We start from the raw sequence: 19,828 nt of genomic DNA, 5'->3' as shown, positions 1-19,828 counted from the left end.
TATTATTTAAGAAACAAAATAGCTCCACCTTTCTGAAAAACAATTTGGAACTATGCTCCCAAAGTTGCTAAATGTGTATACTCTTCGATCCAGTGATATTACTCCTCAGTGTACACCTCAAAAAGATCAAAGAAAGAAGAACCAATAGGAACAAAAATATTTATGGTGCTTCTTTTTGTAGTGGTAAATAAGTTCAAACTAGAGAGATGTCTATCCATCAATTATAGAACGGCTAAACAAATCAACATATGAATGTAATGGAGTGTTGAATGAAGATGAAGAAAAATCACAAAACTGATCCGTCTAGGTCCACTGCAACTGAGTCTTCAGTGCTGGTAGGGAATTCTACTATACCTTCTTTATCAACTCACTAATCTACTCTTCAAAACTTTTTTGTGCTTCCTCAAACCTCTTATCAGCACCCCCCCCATCATCCCCACCAAGCTGGGAACCTTATCTCATATTTTATAGGGGGGAAAAAAACCCCAAACCTAGTCATTAACTGTTAGCTCTCTCTTCTCCCCCCTTCCTTGATGTTTACTTTCAAAATAGCCAAAATAATTTTTTTAAAGAAAATACCTGTTAGTGCAACAAGTTGCCTAGATGCTGTTTTCTAAAAGAATATATTTCAAATAGCATAGAAAGGTAGAATAGTAGGAAAGATGCTGTGTTAAGCTCTCAGAGTGCAGATCCCCTCACCCCCCCAACACTGCAAAGTAAAGCTCTAAAAATACACCAGAAGGAGCAGTGTTAAAGAAAATCAAAAGAAAACAACTATAAGCTCTAAGGAGATTGGGCCAAGCCTGAAAACATAAATCAAGTCAACAGGAGACTAAGTCCAAACTCAACAATTCCTGCAGAAGGTGAGGCTTACTCTTAGCCACCTGATCCAAGATGAAAAAGGCCCTGCCTATTTCAAAATGTGATTAAAATCCAAATCCCAAATCCAGAAACCAAAGATTGGATTACAAGTAAATAAGAAGAAAAAGTTAAACACAATCTAGAAATCACATGGAATCACATAAGTCCCAGTAGTAAACACCAAAAGGTTATATCCTGGAGAGCCTCAGAAAAAAAAGAATGGCCATGCCACATCTACTCTACAACACTACTATAGGAGAAACTGGAAGAAATGAAGCAACACAGGGTATCCTAAGAAGTCTTAGGAGAGTTTTAAGCAACAGCTTTAAAACTGAGATGTTTGAGACACAGTATGTATAAAAAACATAATGATGATTGAAATGACAGCTAGGAAAGAAATAGTAGTGAGCAGTATTAATACTTTAAACTGAAAGGTGTTAAATTTACTCGAAAACTGAACTCCTTCAAAACATGAATGAACCAAACAGAAAACAATGGTTCCATGATTCAATAAGAAATATTAAAACAAAATTAAAAGATTTGGAGAGAGGGAAAAAAGAAGAAAATGTTAAGTGTATACTATGAAAAAGCAAGTGTTGGAAACAAGTCAGGGAGGGAAAAATCTAAGAAACATACTAATGAAAAATCATGATGCCCCAAATGCCTGGGTACATTTCAAGAAATTATAAATGAAAACTGTCCAGATCTGCTAAAAATAGAAACCAAAATCTTGTACTATTACACTAAGACAAGCTTCAGATGAAAACCTAATTTAGATATAAAAGGTCATAAAAAATAAGTCTTTCTCTCCTCCCCAACTTCTGCCCTCATACTAGAGTACTTCAACATACGTATCTGTAAAGGACAGAAGAGAGATTGTATGAAATGACTTTGGTTATATATATTTAGTTTATTTTTTAAAGTATAATTTATTACCCCAGTAACAAAACTGTCTCTATCTGTCCTGTTCTGAACTTCTTCTCTCTTTCAGAAATATTTCTTTGATTTTTTTTTGCATAATTCTTGCTATCTACAGCTTCCCCTCATCTCCTACTAGAATAGTTCGCTTTTAATAAAATATAGTCAAAGTATTACATTGGTTATGTCTGAAAAAATATATATCATGCTGTACCTCTGTGCTTTTGATTCTCTGCCAAAAGGTAGAAAGCTTATTATCTCATCAGGCTTCTTGAAGTCATGATTGAGCACTGCATTGATCAGAATATTTTTCCTCTACATTGTTGAATTCATTTTGCAAATTATTCTTTCTGTGTTTACTTTATATCAGCTCATTCAAGTATTTTACTGGGTTTCTTTGAATTCATCATACTCTTTTTTGTTTTTTTTAATCCTGTACCATAGTTCAGCTAATTGATAGGGCACCCATTTGTTTTTGGTTTTTTGCTACAACAGAAACTGTGGCTATATATACATATATTTATGGTTACGCACATAGATGTATAGGGACAGCTGGGTGGTGCAGTGACTAGAGTGTCAGGCCTGGAGTTAAGAAAACTCATCTTCTTGAGTTAAAATCTGGCCTTACTTAGATGCTTACTTGCTGTGTGGCTCTGGGCAAGTCACTTTGCCCTGTTTGCCTCTGTTTTCTCATCTGTAAAATGAGCTGGAGAAGGAAATGGCAAACTACTTAAGCATCTTTTCCAAGAAAACCCCAAATGGGGTGGAGAGTTGGACACAGTGGAAAATGGCTGAACAGCAACAAAATATACCTATACATACGGACATACACACAAATCTATTTTTTTTTCGTGTACATATGGGTCCCTTCTGTTTGTCTTTGACTTCTTTGGCTCATATATTTAGTACTGGTGTCGCTGGGACCATGGGCTTGCAGGTTGGTTCCAAGTTGCTTTCCCAAATGGTTGAATCAGTTCACAAACTCAGCAGAGCGGCATTAGTATTACTTTAACAACCGGCATTTTCTTTAATCTTCTTGACCAATCTGATAGGTATGAGGTAGAACCTCAGAATTGTTTTAATTTTGGTTTTTTTTTTACTAGTGATTTAGATCTTGATAGTTTTGTATTTCTTCTTTTGAAATAATTTATTCATTTCTTTTGACCATTTATCTATGGAGGAATTTCTTTTTCTATATCTGTATCAATTCCCAATGCATTTTGAATATCACACATTTATCAGAGAAATTTGTTCCCCCCCGAAATTGTTTCCCTTTTAACCCTTAATGCATTGATTTAATGGTGTAAAAACATTAATTTTGTGTATAAAATTATCCATTTTATCCTTTATATCTGTGTTTTGTGTGGTTAAGAACTCTTGCCCCATCCATAGCAGTGTCTCTTTGCAAAGACTTGTCTCCGTGGATTTCCTGTGGTCTTGGGCCACCCTTTCCCCAAATAAACACACACACACACACACACACACACACACACACACGCTCGTGAACACGTTGATCACGTGTGACAACTTAATGCTTTATTTTGCATCTATTACTTCTCCAAAAAGTAAGTAGAAGGGAAGCCTGCACTATTAGCAATCCATGTAGTCACAGTTAATCACTACTCATTGTGTAAATTGTCCTCCTGTTTATTTCACTTTGCATTAGTTCATACATATCTTCCCAAGATTCCCAAAGGATTTATGGTCGTTGATTATGGGAGAATAATATTCTATTATATCCATATTTTATTTTCAGGTAGTCCACAAAATTTAATGCCTTCCTCTTTATTTCTAGGTATTTGCTACTTAGAAAAATTACTTTTTAAAAAAATATATAAGACCTTTATGCTTTTATGGGTTGCCTTTCCAACTTCATGTTCTGTAAAATAGATATTCCATAGAGAACATAAGGTCTGTGAGGGCAGGGATTATTTAAGTTTTACTTTGATCTACTTAATTTAGTCTACTTTGTTTCCAAGGTGAACAGCTAGGCTGGTTTGGCTTTTGGATGGTTGAGGATGTCATAGAAGAGGCTCTAGTGTGTAGGGTTCGGTGTAAACAGTTTGATGTTATACATACAGAAGAGCATCTTGTGTACCTTCTGTCAGTAGGCAATCCTACAGTTTCCTTCATGGCTGTGGCAAATAGGTTAGGCAAGCATTCTGATGCTTATAATCAGAAAATTGTTTTGAACAAAGTGGTCTTTATAATTGTATTGATAAAGCAGTTATATAAATTTAAGGTGTATGTGTGTGCATGAATGTACGTATGTGTATATCTATAGATATAGATATAAATATATTGGGAGTCCAGAACACTTGAGTTCTGAACTTGCCTCTGATTTTTAATAGCTGTATGGCAGAGGGTAAATCACTTAACTTCCCTTCTTAACATAAAATGGGGATAACAACACTTAATGCTATCTTCCTCACCAGATTATTGTGAGGCTCAAATGAGATAAGGCCTATGAAACATTTTGCAAGCTTTAAAGAGCTATTGTAAATGCCATTTATTATTAATTATTGCCTTTTTTTTTGCTGTCAAAACTTTCTGTTCTGTAGATCATTCAGTTGTGTTTATTTTTTAAGATGTTTGCTATACAGGATGATCTTTGAAAGAAAGCTTGCCTGTTCTAATGTTTTCATCAAGAATATCAAGAAATGTTAGATCTCTCATTTTAAAGAAATAAGAAAAGTTGCAGCTAACTGAATAATACTTAAGTTCCATTTGGTGAGGAGAGTAATTTGGCAATTGTTACAATAATGGTATTGGGAGAGGGAGCCTTGTGTACAGCTAAGAGCTCTGGACTTGGAATCAGAGGGACCAGAGTTCAAAACTTAGCTCTAAATACTACATGTGTTGTGTGGCCATAGATAGATTACTTAACCCCCCAGCTTTGATTTGCTTTGTTTGTAAAAGAGGGGTATAGTACTTCTCTCGCAGGTTTTTTTAATATTAAATGATATGTAAAGTAATTTTACATACTTAAGTGTTAGAAGGATTGGGAAGAGGGGAAGGAAGGATCTACAGAGAAGGCAAAAGCTGCTATTTCCTTGTTATAGGAAACAACCGATGAGAAAGCAAATGCTTTCTACCAGTGAATGCTGTTTGGTGCTGGCTCTGCATCTTACAGTCTTGGAGATCTGCTTAAAGCACTGAGAAGTTTACTGCCTTGCCTAGATCACATACGTGTGTGTGTGTGTGTGTGTGTGTGTGTGTGTGTGTGTGTGTGTGTGTGTGTGTGTGAGAGAGAGAGAGAGAGAGAGATGAGACTTGAACTCGTATCTTCCAGATTACAAACTGAGATTTGTAAACCACTAAGCTTGCTTCCTGTTATTATAAGGATGTCACCCATTATTATTTTTTATTGGTTTTATATTGTGTCCAAAGGCAAAGGAAAAAAAAATCTCACTTTATATTGCTTACATTGAACATAAATAGAATGCTTTAAAGCTAGTTTGTAATTTATAGGACAATGTGTTACAGACAGTGGGGGGGGAGAACAGAAATTGAATGAAGATTGTCCAGATTAAATGAACATATGCCTTAATGCGAGTGACTTAATTTGTAAGTAGACTAGGAGAGGGCAACAAAAAAAGTTGGACAATTTGACTTTAAGCCATTAAATTTATTTATAGTACTCAATAAAAGTAGCAATGATATTTATATAGTGCTTCATAATTTGCTGAATCCCCTTTTTAAAATAGCTTTTGATAATATTTAGGATAAGAGTTGTTATATCCATTTCCAGATGAGAAAATTGAGTCTTAGAGAAGTTAAGTTACTTTCTAAAGGTCAAGTTTCATAGCTTGGATCCTCCATGTTGTCATTTTGAGTACTCCTTCTGATGGTTCAAATTGAAAACTAACTCTGTGTCTTTTCATTTGTTCTCATTTTGTCCAAGTTGTCCCCTAAATTCATATTATATTATATTTGCTTACATTAAACCTTATTTATATTAAGCACAATGGATTCGTGTGTTCTTTATACCTTGTGACCATAAAGATGTGCCATAACTTGAACCCATGCCTTTCAGACTCCAGATTTATTTAACTCTCTTCTTTTCCTGTTCTAAAGAGAAAGAAGGTTATATCGAAATTTTTTAAAATATCAAAATTAGATAGCAACTTTTAACTTTTTTGTCTGCTGTTAACCATTTTTTCCCTCACATTTTATTCCTATTGTCTTTCAGTTTGATAGCTCACCCTTTTTAAAATTTGTATCCTTTTTGACCAGTCTCTTACAGTGGGATGTTTTGGGGCAATTGGGGTTAAGTGACTTGCCCAGGGTCACACAGCTAGTAAGTGTCAAGTGTTTGGTCTGAGACTGGATTTGAACTCAGGTCCTCCTGACTTCGGGGCCAGTGCTCTGTCCACTGTGCCACCTTGCTGCCCCTTGATCACTGCTTTTAAGGGCTGTGTATCTACAGGATGCTTGTTATAAAAATGCCAAACAAAACTATTGTTCTTAAGTTCAAAATCTAATAATCTACCCTGGATATATGGACTGCCACACATACACTGATAAGTGCAGAATAACTTAAATTTGAGGCTTCATTGAGCACTAACACTCTAGAAGATCAGGAAAGGCAGACTGTGTACATGGTGTTTAACAAGTTGATCCTTGAAGGAAATTAGGATTCTAAAAGGCAAGGACGAAGAAGGGAATGCATTGTAAATATGTTGGGGACAGCCTTTGTAAATGCATGGAGGCAATATATATATATAGGATGACAAATTTGAGAGTTAGTAAATAGTCCAGTTTGACTGGAGAGGAATGATGTCTGAATAATAAGTCTATACTATGACGGCCTTTAAATAGTAGGAGTTTGTCTTTCTTAGAGGCGATAGTGAGCCATTGTACATTCTTGATCACAGGTGTTGTGTGGTCAGAACTGTGCTTTAGGAAGTTTTTTTTTTTTGGTAGTACTGTGGAGAATGGATAGAAGAAATGAGACTCTAGAAGCAATAAATAAAATTATTGCTATACTTTTTGGAGGGATGGAAGCAGTTTGGGTTAAGTGACTTGCCCAGTTAGTGAGTGTCTGAAGCTGTATTTGAACTCTGGTGCTCCTAACTCCAGGGCTGGTGGTCTATCTACTCTGCCATCTAGCTGCCCCTGTTGCTGATGATTGGAGTAGTGGCCATGTAAGAAGAATAAATGAAGTTGATGTGAGAGACTTACAAAGAATTGACAAGAGGTGGATATGGTTGGGGGAGGGAAGAACAGGACTGAGTTAATGGAAAGGAGAGTAAATGATGATTACTACAAGCCTGAATGATGAGGATGATTGGTATCCTGAGTAGAAATAAATAAGTATGGAGGGACATGTTCAGGGAAGAACATATTAAGTTCTATTTGGGGTATTTTAATTTTGAAATGGCTAAAGGACAGTCATGTACAGGTGTTTAACCAGTAGATGATGAGGGACTAGAGTTCAAGAGAAAGATTAGGACAAGATACATAGAATGAGAAATTTTTGCATGAAGATAATCTGTGTGACAGATTTGTGTGTGTGTTTTTAGTGAGTTCTTCAAGGACAGAGACTATGCTTTATAACATCTGTGTCTCCCCAGAACCAACACAATGCCTTGCAAACAGTTGTTTGTTGTTTACTTATATCCAACTCTTCATGACCCCATTTGGGGTTTCCTTGGCAGAGATATTGGAGTGTTTTGTCATTTTCTTTTCCAGCTTATTTTACAAATGAGGAAACTGAGGCCATCAGAGTTAAGTGACTTGCCTAGGGTCACACAGCTAGTAAGTGTCTGAAGTGAGATGAGTCTTCCTGACTCTAGGCTCTATATTCTATCCGTGCCATCTAGCTGCCCTGAGATGGCAGCATAGTAATTTAATTAAGTAGGTCTAATCATTTCTTTTAAGACAGCAAGAAAAAGTATATATGTGATTTTTTTTTTCATGATTCCACCTGTGTAGAAAGCTCTGCTATGAGTACCTTCTCTGCAACTTAGAATTTTAGAGTTATTTAGGGAGGCACACAGTGGTCTTCCCCAGGGTTACACAGACCTCTGTGTGTCAGATGCAGGACATGAACCTGTCTCCCAGACACTTAAACCAAGTCTCCGCTCTGCTATGCAGCCTCTCAGGCGTGTTAATCGGAAGACTTAATGAAGGCATCACTATTTTTTTTTTAATGAATTAGAACCTTGGATCCAGACTACTAACTTCGGTGTTAATTCTTATTAAAATTTTAAAACAGGCATTTAATCAGATAGTTGATTGCTACTAAGAAAAGTCAGAGGTGTTTATTTGGAAGCCATCGTGCTGAACTAACCTCTTTCATTTTTAATAAGAATCTTAAAAACATAGATGTAGAGCTGGAAGGAACCTGAGAGAGACTATTTAGTCGGACTCATGTCCTTTTACAGAAAAGGAAACTCGGGCATAGGGAAGTGAGTTACATATGTGTAGGTTTAAAGGTTGACTTGAACTCAGATCCCATGACAAGAATCAGTTATCTTTCCATTATATTAGGCTGCCTTGATAGCAATTGTCAGTCCTACGATTTTGTGTGATTTCAGCCATGTATTTAACAGCTTCTTATGAGCTCCCTGTGGATCTGAGAGAAATTCTGAAAGAGGGAAACTGAGATACAAATGGTTTCTTTAAGAGAACCAGTAACTATTTTATATTTCTTTTTATAGTCCTATTATACTTAACGCAAGTTATGTGTAAAGAATCACAGTCATTATTTATTAATTGAGCACTTAATGTGACCCAGCTCCTGCCCCCTAGAGACCTATGATCTAGTTAGATAAGACAAACCTTGTACTCATGTATTCCTTTGAGAGGCAGCATTAGTGTAGTGGATTGAGCGCTGAACTGGGAAATCAGGAAAATTTAGATTCATACTGTAACTCAAACTTTACTAGTTGCATATTTGTCACTGGGAAGACTGCTTAACTTCTTTGTGACTTAGTTTCCTTAACTTTAAAACAAAGGCATTGGACTTTTTTAGAGTTCCTTCCAGCTCTGTATCTATGATTCTTTGTTCTTCTTTTGCATTAATTAATAACCAATTTAATTCAGTCAATTTAGACTGAATTATCTGGGCACTACATTAACAAGCTGTAGAACACCCAGAAGAAGTTGACCAGGATGGTGAAGGGCTTTTGCCATAAGATGATTGTGTTCAAATCTATAGTATGTATTGCACATGGTATAAGATCAAGTGAAAATGTGTATTTAAAACATTTTGAAATTCTTGAAGGATTATGAATATTATGATTTTTAGATGATAGTGGGGTAGGAGTAACTGTTTAGAGAAAATTTATTTGGTCAGGAATCTTATGCTTCTATTAAATACTTGGGTGCATCAAAAAGGAAGTTTTGAACAGTGAAATCAGATCTATATTATTCGGGCTAATGAAGGAGAGCAGTGAGGTGGATAATTAAAAATGATAGGGTTTTGGCATGCATTTTTTTATTCCCATTGAATAAGAAGAGTAATTTACGGTATTCCAGGGGTTCATGACCTTTTTTGTGTCAGGAATCCTTGTGGCATTCTTGTGAAGCATGTGAGCCCTGTCTCAAAACACTGTTGAATGAATAAAATAAAACATGTAGGATCACAAAGGAGGCCAATAATATTGAGATACAAAATATCAATTTGTTTTTTTTTAAGTTCACTAACCCCACTTTAGTGTTCCTAAAGCATGATACTGATGATTTATTCTTTGGTTTAAAATCTCAAATTGTTCCCAATTGCCTTGGAAATAAATTATAAATCTCTTATCTGGTCTTTCAAGGTGGCTTACAATTTGTCCTTATTCTCTTACGCATAATCCACTCCTTGATCAAGCTCAGCTTCTGAGTGTTTTAGGAAAGTGCCTTTTTCTTGTCTCTTTGGAAGGCCTAAAGCTGTGTTGCTTTGGGCACCTGTTAAATTAAGTGGAAAACTTGTTTTTGGTCTGTACTAGAGAATGTATAACTAAATGAAATAAATATTCTTTTTATAATTTTAATCAATTGATTAAATTTTTTAATGAAGGTAATAGTGGTGGGGAAGTGCATGACCATGGTGGTGATTGTTCTAGCTGTTGTTTTAAGTGATAGCTATTGGTTTGGCATGTCACTACAGGTAAGCATCCATATAAAACATTTTTGGGGGGAAAGTTTGATTGAAAATTAAAAACTGGATTCACAGGAGCAATTGGTGGGGATAGACTAACCAATAAGCATTTATTAAATGCTTACTGTATGCCAGGCTTTATGTTTAGTCATGGAGATCCAAAGGGAAACAAAAAACATGGATCCTGCCCTCAAGGACCTTGAATTCTAATGGGGGAAGACATACAATTGACTACATACAGATAAGACATATTTATTGTTCAGTTGTTCAGTCATGTTGTGACATAAACTGATTTTTTCCTCATCTAGTAGCTACTGTTGAGTTTTCCAAATTTGCTGGCTTATTTAATGCAGCATTTTAACAGTATCATCTTGTAGGATTTTAAATAGCTCAGCTGGAATTCCATCACCTCCAGTAACCTTATTGTTAGCAGTGCTTCCTAAGGCCCACTTGACTTCATTTTTCAGAATGTCTGCCTCTAAATCAGTAACCACACCGTGGTGGTTATTGGTGATGTTAAAATCTTTCTTATGTAGTTCTTTTGGGTATTATTGTCACCTCTTTCTAATCTCTTCTGCCTCTCTAAAGTCCCTACTATTTTTGTTTTCTGTCATGGCCACCGCAAGAATTGTTACCTGAAGACCTGTAATTTTCTTGAGGAGATCTCTTATCTTTCCCATTCTGTTGTTTTCTTCTGTTTCTTTGCATTGTTCATTTACAATGTAAATGAAATATAATTTCAGGGGGGTGGGAGACTGGGAAAGATGTCGTAAGACAGTGGGATATGAGCAGCGAGGAGATGAGGAGGGAGAATGTTGTAGGCATGCAGGAGAACTAATGAAAAAGAGATGGTGTTATATGTAGGGAATAGTAAATCAGTGTAGCTGTATCTTAGAATGAGGTGGGACAGGGATGTAGTAAACCAAAAAAAAGATTGAAAAGCTAGAAAAAGGGTATATGTTGTGAAGAGTTTTAAATGCCAAACAGAGGGTTTTATGTATTTGATCCTGGAGACAATGAGAAACTACTGGAGTTTAGTGAGGGCGGTGGTACATGTGACCTGTGCTTTAGGAAGATAACTTTTGCATCTGAGTGGAGGATGTATTGGAGTGGAGAGAAATGTGAGGCAGGAAGTCTAACCAGAAGGCTGTTGTAATTGAGAGGTGATAAAGATCTGTACCAGGGTGCTGGAATGATGAGGGTATACATAGTAGCACTGTTATTTTTATAAATTACATGACTTGAACAGATTGGGTACATTGTGTAAATTTGACATGAGGAATCAAGGATTACAACATGTGTGGACCAAAAGGATGGTGATTCCCTCAACAATTAATGTAGAAGTTGAGGAGAGATTTTTGGGAGGAAAGATAATGATTTCTGTTTCAAATTTGTTGAGTTTGAGATGCCTATGGCACATCTAATTCAAGATGTTAAAAGATAGTTGACAATGGGAGACTGGAGCTGAGGAGAGATAGGACAACCTAAATAGAAATAGGAATCATCTGTCTAGAGGTGATCATTGAACACAAGGGAACTGATAAGATAACCAAACAAGACAGTATTGAGGTAGGAGAGAGCCCAGGGCAGAGCCTTTTTGAATACATCCATTGTTAATGATTTTGGCCTTGATGAAGAGTCAAGCAAAGGAGATTGAGAAGGAATTGTAAGACATATAGGTGATGATCCAGGAAAAAGTAGTGCCCTCAAAATCTAAAGAGCATTTAGGAAAGTTACTGGATGGCATTATAGGTATAAAGAAGTGTCTTAGGTCAAGAAGATTGAAGATTGAGGAAAAACAGTTATATTTGGCAATTAAGACAGCACTGTTAACTTTTGAGAGAACCAGTTCACTTGATTAAGAGGAGAAATTTGCTTACAGAGAGTTTTGAAGCCCCTGAGAGTAGAGGAAAACAGTACATCAAAAGAGAAACAGATTTCTCAAGGAAACTATCCCAGAAGGGAAGGAGTACCACAAGGTGATAGTTAACCATGATAGTGAGGTAAAGTGAGGAATTTTTGAGAATGTGGGAGACTTGGGACTATTTGTAGGCCGTAGGTAGAGAGAGATAAAACAATTTCAATGGGAGGGTTAAAAGTGGGTACTATTAATATGCCTAAGAAAATGAGGGGGGAGGTTGAGATCAAAGTTGCATGTAGAGGGACCACCTCTTAATGTGAGAAAGGTGGAGATAGATGGGGGAATACTTCTGAGTTCCTGTGAAATGAGGAGGGAAGAAGTTCTCTTGTGAATGGCTCCAATTTTTAAAGTAGGAGTCAGTGTTCTCACCTGAGAGTGGGGAGAATGAATGCCTTGGTTTGAATTAGCTGCTGTGAAAAGCATGTCTAGTAGGGAAGTGCAAAAAAATTGCTTTGCTGAAGTTAAGGTCCAGTTGAGATAATGTAATAAATTAGTAGTGAAACAAATCAACCTCTTTTCTCCCCCTCCCTGTTTTTAAAAATATGTACCATCAATCAATATGGACTGTATTTCTTTTGGAGAAGTTTATACTTTAAAAATTAGCTGTAGTTTTGAAATGACTTCTCTTATAACCCGTTTGCTTTAGTCATATTGGTCCTTTATGTCTTTGCATTTGATACTTATTCCCATTTCCTTGCCTGTAAATTATTTTATGTTGCCATTCCTTCTCCTGGGTACATATTTCCAATGTCACTTAACTGATTCTGTATGTCCCTAAAGAGTAATACTGTATGAGGCCTTCTTTGACTATTACATACCCAGTACCCTCTAAGCAACTTCTTATACTCACTATTGTCCTATGCCATGCTGTAAAGTACGTAACTGTAATCCACCTTAAGTGTTCTATGAATTATTTCGTGGGTTTTAGTGTCATGTCCCCATTTAGAATGTCAGCTTCTTCAGAACAGAGGGGATGTATCCTATGTTTGTTTTCTATTGCCCTATTGCCCCTTGGTCAATTATTAGAACATATGTCAGTAATACAAGGATCTGTAATTTCTGTGATTCTACTGCCCTTCAATACAAATTGTAACATTTCCATCATTGCTTACTAAATGGTCTTCTATGAAAATAATAAGAGAAATACAGTACAATCTTTGTTATTGTAGTCATGGACTCAAGGGATTTTTCCAGGTCAAAAATTATTTCTCCTCATTCAGTTTTCTGATAGCCTGAAAGGAAGAATTATAAGGATTTTAAGACAAAGTTATTTTGCTTTGTTTTTAATTATTACTTTATAGTAACATCCTAACTAGTTATATGAATGATATACAACGATAAAAGGCTAAATGAATAATTTTTGTATTCCAGTTTAACTTTGTTGGAAGAATCCTTGGGCCCAGAGGACTAACAGCTAAACAACTGGAGGCCGAAACAGGGTGCAAAATAATGGTCCGAGGAAAAGGCTCAATGAGAGATAAAAAGAAGGTAAGTCTTTGAAAAGGGATGGAAATGTGAGGGGAGTAGGGGAGAAAGAGTGTGTGTGTGTGTGTGTGTGTGTGTGTGTGTGTGTGTGTGTGTGTGTGTGTGTGTGTACACGTGTGTACACACACCCCTTCCTTACTTTTGACCTTTTCTGAATAATAGTTGATTGCGCATTACTTTATGTAAAGTATTTAGTAAAATTTATTAATAAAAGGTAAAATATTTTGAAGTGATAATCATTTTTACAATATGATCATATGAATTTTCAGGGTTTAACATTTATTTTTCAGTTAGCCAAGGGCAACATAATTTTCACCATCATCATATTTATGGGTACCTAAGTTTGCAGTCACAAACCTGGAGAATTAATCAGAATGTGGTTATTGTGTATCCACAAATGTATAATTGAGAGTCTGAGACATTACTTTTCTGTTGCCAAGGATAGCATGAGAAATATTAAGTAAGTTGTTTTGGATGGCTTGTCAAAGCACTTGTGTATATAATCCCATGAATATACAATAAAATAAAGCAAATGGTTACCCAGATACAAGTCATTCTCTTTATATCTGTCACTTAGTACTTGTCATTGAGATACTAAAGGATTTACCTTTAGGGTAATTTGGGAAGAAAGTGATTTTGAGGTCTTAAAGTACTATTTTAAAAGTGAGTTATTCTTTACTTTTCAATCTCATAGAATGTTTCCTTTTATCTCCACATTTCTTTTAACTGCATTTTGATTAGTGTATCTAGGAAGCAAGGGCAAATAGTTGAAAATAAAAAGTGTTATATGGACTTCTAAGAACAGTATGACAGGTACAAAAACTCAGAATTAGCTGAAAGTAACAAGGAAATCCAAGCAAAATGGCATGTATTTTTAATGCTGGATTAGGTTCAAGAATGTATCCATAACTAACTGTTGTTACTGGAAAGTTAAGAGGATGGGAACTAATTGATAAAGAAATCAGCACTGCTCAACTCAGTTCTTGACTTGCTTCTGTTTTCTTTGCCAAGGGAAATGATCTTTGGATTAAAAATTTGAAAACAAAAATGGCTAATAGAGAGTTAATACCTAAAACAGGTAAGGAGATGAGAAATAAGAATTCATGATGAGTTCAAGTCACCTGATCCAGGTGAACTATGTACTGAGGTACAAAAAACATTGATAGATTTCATTATCAAGCTACTATTAGCAATCTTTTTTAGGAAAAGGTATCACAAGAAGGGTAAACATTCCAGCATTCAAAAAGAAAGAGAATCAGGTTTGCAACTCTCGGCCAATGAATCTGTCTTTGACTCTTGGCAAAATTCTAAAAGATATTATTTAGCAGATCAAACAGAAATGATTTGGAATTTGATTAAATCTAATTCATTTTATAGGCAAGGAAACCTGAGGGTAGATAGGCTGTTAAATGCTTAGGGTTAGGGCTAGCTTTAGCAAATGAATGAATGAATGAATGAATGAATGAATGAAGTAAATAGCAATTAGTCTGAATTTGAATCCAGTTAATCTAACTCCAAAGCCTGTGATCTTTCTGGTGTACCCTGCTGTTATCCTGAATGGTCATGTCAGTCCCCAAAATACCTTTAGAAGTTTTCCAATGACTGTGAAATTGAGTCCAGACTTCACTATTCTGCATTCCATTCCCACTCTGTGATCTGGCTTCAGCTAATCTATATAGTCTAATATAGTGTAGTATAGGACTCTTTGTCCTATCTTCTAGCCAAGCTACACTGCTTATCACTCCCTTTCCCAGTGATGAACCATGTATCTAGAATTAATTGCCGTGTTACTTTCTTTCCTCCATATAAAAGAACGGCCAATATCCCACCCATTGCGGGGGCGGGCAGGCAATGGAGTTAAGTGACTTGCCCAGGGTCTCACAGCTAATAAGTGTCAAGTGTCTAGGGTCAGATTTGAACTCAGATCCTCCTATGCTCTATACACTATACCATCTAGCTGCCCCATATCCCACCCTTTGAAGTCCTTTATTTCCTTTAAGACTCAGCTCAAAGTAAGGGTTGGGAACTGTTCTAAGTAGCCTTTCTTGGCATCCTTAAGCTGGAGGCGCTCCTTTCTAAAAATTTTTCATTGCACATATAGTTGTATTTCAAAAGAAGTGTGGCTTTGTTCTTATAAATACTCTATGGCCCTTTCATGCTACAGTAAACAGGTTCATGAAGTGCTGTGGCCACAGAAAAAGGTCTTATCATCTTGATGCCAACTTTGTGGATAGAAGATTCTCTAAATCTGGCTGGCTGGTTCTTACATAAAATCCCATCACTAGACAGTTATTGAATTATTCCCAGCTTTATAATTCTTTGGAATGGTTTTTGAGAACCTAGTCTCACCTCCACACTGTAATGATGGAATGGAGCAGAGCTTTAGTGAATTTGTGTGTATATGTGTGTGTGAGAGTGTGATATGAGTTATTTTTTCAAACATTGAAGACTGTCAGGTCATTGTCATTGTGTGACATGTTCATTCTCTTTTAAGATACTCGTTATTTTTCTGTTTTGCTACCTTTTGTACACTTTTAACTATTCTTTTCTGGAATGAGTAGAAATTCAGGGTGTGGTCACTAGTTATTTGATATAGAATCACTCTTGGGCTTCAGGAAAAAAACTTTGTAATTAGTGACATTTAATGCACAATGCAAAGGTTTAGTATTAAGTTACTTAAAGAATTTTCACATGAATTCTTCTGTGTGGTGCACACAGTTGGCAGTACTTCTATTGCTAGTTATTGTGGTAAAGAAATATTGTTGGTTAATTCTTAGGTGAAGATTCTTTCTGAACTTGGCTATATTAGTCCTCTCATAAGAGAGATACTGCCTATCTCTGGATCCTTATTCAAAACCTTTACAGTTTGTCTTTATTAGAAGGATCATTACTGTACAGTGACGCATTGTGATAGAACTTTAGTGGAAGCCATACATATAGTTAGACATTTAATGTAATAAAGCTGTAGATTACCTTTTAAATTTATGTTAAAATATTGCCTGTTTTTACATAGGTAATTGTATTTGTCTACCCCTTAGATTGTAAATTCTTTGAGAGCAGGGTCTATCTTTTGCCTTTTTGGCACTTAATTGGGCAGGTAGGTGGAACAAGGGATAGAGCACTGGAGTCAGGAAGACCGGAGTTCAAATGCAGCCTTAGTCACTGGCAGTGTGATCCTGGGCAAGTCATTTAACTGCCTCAGTGTCCTCATCTGTAAAATGGGCAAACCCCTCCAGTATCTTTGCCAAGAAAACCACAAATGGAGTCAAGAGGACAGGACTGAAAGGACAAAATAACAACAAAAGCATTTAACACTGTACCTGGCACCTAGTAGGCACTTAAATGCTTGTTGATCTAATGGGTCTTTAGGCCATTGGACCTTTTCTAATTTTTATTTTTGGCCTAAATTCTAACTTTGAATGTTTTGAAAGAAATTTATATGCATATTTGTGGCACGGAATGCCTTTTACAATTTAAAGTTTACTGATCACAATAAATTATTAGCAAAGTCACCTTGGTTCATGCTGTTGTAACTATAGTTGCAAATTTTGTTATGTATTATAAACAGTGTTATAGGTAGAGCCAAAGATAGAGGATTCTGCCATCAGTTGTTTGGATATCATTCTGGAAAAGAAACTTTAAAAGATAAATGGGAAGGAGAAAAAGTGCTTGATTTAAGTTAGGCCAGATAACTGAAGTGTGGTTCAAGAGTGACAAAGAAAATGCAGTTATACAGTTGTACAGTTGTAAATTATTTTTTTGTTTGTTTTTTGGGTAGGCAGTAGAATTAAGTGACTTGCCCAGGGTCACACTGCTAGTAAGTGTTACGTGTCTGAGGCCGGATTTGAACTCAGGTCCTCTGGAATCCAGGGCTGGTGCTGTATCTACTGCGCCACCTAGCTGCCCCCATACCTTTATGCTCTTAAAAATTATTGAGCATTCCTCAAGAATAAAATCCCAAGTCTTTAGCCTCTTATTTACTGCCCTCCCAAATGCTGTCCTTTACCTATAATTCTGGGTTTATCCTCATTCCTCTATTGTGGAACTTGCAATTTAGCCAAAAACAAAACTCTGTTGTCTTTTCTCCCATTGCTAATGGTATACCACCCTTAAAGACACAAATGAGAGGCCATATGAACTGACATTCCCTGATCTTTCTCTGCTCAAAGTTCCAATATTTCTTTGCACGTCCCTGAATTTAAATAATTTTTTTTTGCTATTATGGCACTTTTCAATGTTTTTATTTTTCAAATATCTTTTTTAAAACAATCTTCCTTAACGTACTGTAATGTCCTTGAGTATAGAGATTATATTTATGCCTCCCATATCAGCTAGCAGAGAAGCTGATCTTCTTGTCCATTTCTCTTCTGCAAATTTCTTTACTGGTTTTCAAATCTACTTTCCTTACGTTTTTACAAATATTAATTTCCCCATTAGTACAAGAGATTTTGAGTTAAAAGATTTTGATCTTTTAACAGTTGTTTACCTGTTGAAGTGTTTTGTTTTGTTTTGTTTTGTTTGTTTTATGCCTGTCTTGACTTTTAAGAAAACACTTTGATATTGAGCTTGGGAATTCAATTAAATGACTATTTCTTAACTCCCTCAGATAAATTATATATGTGTATTCAGTTTTATGGTTTAAATAGGAAGATACAGGTCTGTACTAATGATGTATTGCCAGTAAATATGGGAAACGTAACTGCTTAAACAGATTAGGAAAATATTTTAAGCAATTCACGTAGCAGGTCGTAGTGACTCATGCACACTATTTTAAAGATAATATTTGTCACTCTTTAAATTCACTGTGAGTTGTTTTTTCAATGCTTTTCTTTTTCTTAGCTATTTTTTACTACCCTTTTTTCACTAGTATAATTTGGAGATAGTGTTTTCTTTAGTTTTGATGATTACAACTTACAGCAAAGTCCTTTCTATATTTCTATAAATATACTTTTCTGAATGAGATTCGGAATGAACATTTTTAATTCAACCTTTTGAAATGTTGTGGTTTAATGAAATTGCAGGGTACTTCTAATTTATTGTTGATTGATTGTGTAAGACTGTTCACAGATGAAAAGAATGAGAAATACCCTTTCTTGTTTATAATTCTATCCCATAAAAATAGAGTACATGTGAAAATGCTGGTTTTAGATACCTTTTTGAAGACTTGGAATAAGATTAAAACTGCTTAAATTCTCAAAAATTGTAAAAGAGATTTGTCTAAAATTTGAAATGTTTCATATGATAATGTTCTTTTATGCCATCTTTAATTATACTTTTCCTTTCTAGGGCTACATAGTTATTATATATAGAAGTTCTTTTGCAAATTGTTGAACTAAGCAAAATGGCTCTGCTGGTGGGTGTGGGATTTAAATATACCATTACAATTTTTAAGGAAAGTTTTGGTTCTGGAATTTGCAGAATTCTTATGGAACAATATAAATATGCAGGTGAATCCCACTAACACTGCAAAATCCAAATTAGAACATAAATTGAGGACAAGGTTTTTTACATTTTCCTATTTCCAAAGCCTTTTCAGCTTGAATAGGATTTACTGAAGCTATCAATACAATAAAATCATAGGTCCAGTCCCTGTCTTTTATTTTTTGTTGCCTTTTGTTTTTGTTCCAGATATATTCCTTCCACTCCCCCAAGCAGTAATCCATCCCCTTTAATGATAACCAGGAAAACAAATAATTCAGAAAAACTACACAGCAAATTAGTCTTATCTGACTACATACGCAGTATTCCACATTCCCTAGCTCTCTTCCTGTGCCATAAAGGAAAGGAAGTCCACTCTTCTTCGGTCATTATACTTATGCAATATGGAGTTTCTTTAGGGGCAGAGGGTGAGTTCTTTCCTTTGGGATAATTATACCTTGCTTTCTTCATTCTGCTTCCTTGACTCGCTAACACTTCATGTCTTCCCATCCTTTTCTTGATTCAGGGTGTGATAATGCAGAAAGATTGCTAGTTCTGAGTCAAAAGATTCAGTTTTAAATCCTGCTGTCATTCATTACCCGTGTGAATATAGCTTAGTCATTTAACCTCACAGTTTACTCATCTATAAAACAGGTTGGATTAAATGACTTCTAAGGTCCTTTCTAGCTCTGTGATCCTGTAATCTTCCTATATATCATTTCTGATAATACAATAAACATTTCACTACAAACATGTGCCACAATTTGTTTAATAATTCACCTCAGTGAGAAGTCTTTATTAAAGATCTGGTGTTAATTCATTCCAATTGTATTAACTTTGAGAATTCTTGATGAGATCTTTGATTATACAAAAGAGATGGGTTAAATATCCATTATTTTTTTAAGGGGTTGGGGGTACTGGAATTAACCGTGGCCATTTTCCAGACCATGACATCCAGTTGGAAAGCTAGCCATTCAAGTGCATCATTGTGAATTTACAGAATTAGATTGTATACTCATAGACCAGCAAGGCAGATGTTGCAAGTATTTGACCCACAATTGAAAAGAATGAGAAATAGAATAGATGGCACTTAGGAAAATGCAGAATTCTTTAAAGTTTCTCAAGTTGTTTCC

General features: G+C 35.7%; 1 protein-coding gene across 3 annotated transcripts in view; it reads left to right on the top strand.

Annotated features, from left to right (window-relative positions):
* QKI (QKI, KH domain containing RNA binding) overlaps nucleotides 1-19,828 on the top strand; it is a 190,092-nt gene that overhangs the window by 77,328 nt on the left and 92,936 nt on the right. For all 3 annotated transcript variants that reach the window (XM_020986764.2, XM_020986766.2, XM_020986765.2), the window contains exon 3: nucleotides 13,164-13,280. In XM_020986764.2, the coding sequence (XP_020842423.1) occupies nucleotides 13,164-13,280 (117 nt within the window). The remainder of the gene's footprint in view (nucleotides 1-13,163; nucleotides 13,281-19,828) is intronic.

This window comes from Phascolarctos cinereus, unplaced genomic scaffold, assembly GCF_003287225.1.
Source record: "Phascolarctos cinereus isolate Bilbo 61053 unplaced genomic scaffold, phaCin_HiC Scaffold_5;HRSCAF=322, whole genome shotgun sequence".
NCBI lineage: Eukaryota > Metazoa > Chordata > Mammalia > Diprotodontia > Phascolarctidae > Phascolarctos > Phascolarctos cinereus.
This window is presented reverse-complemented; position numbering and strand designations above follow the sequence as displayed.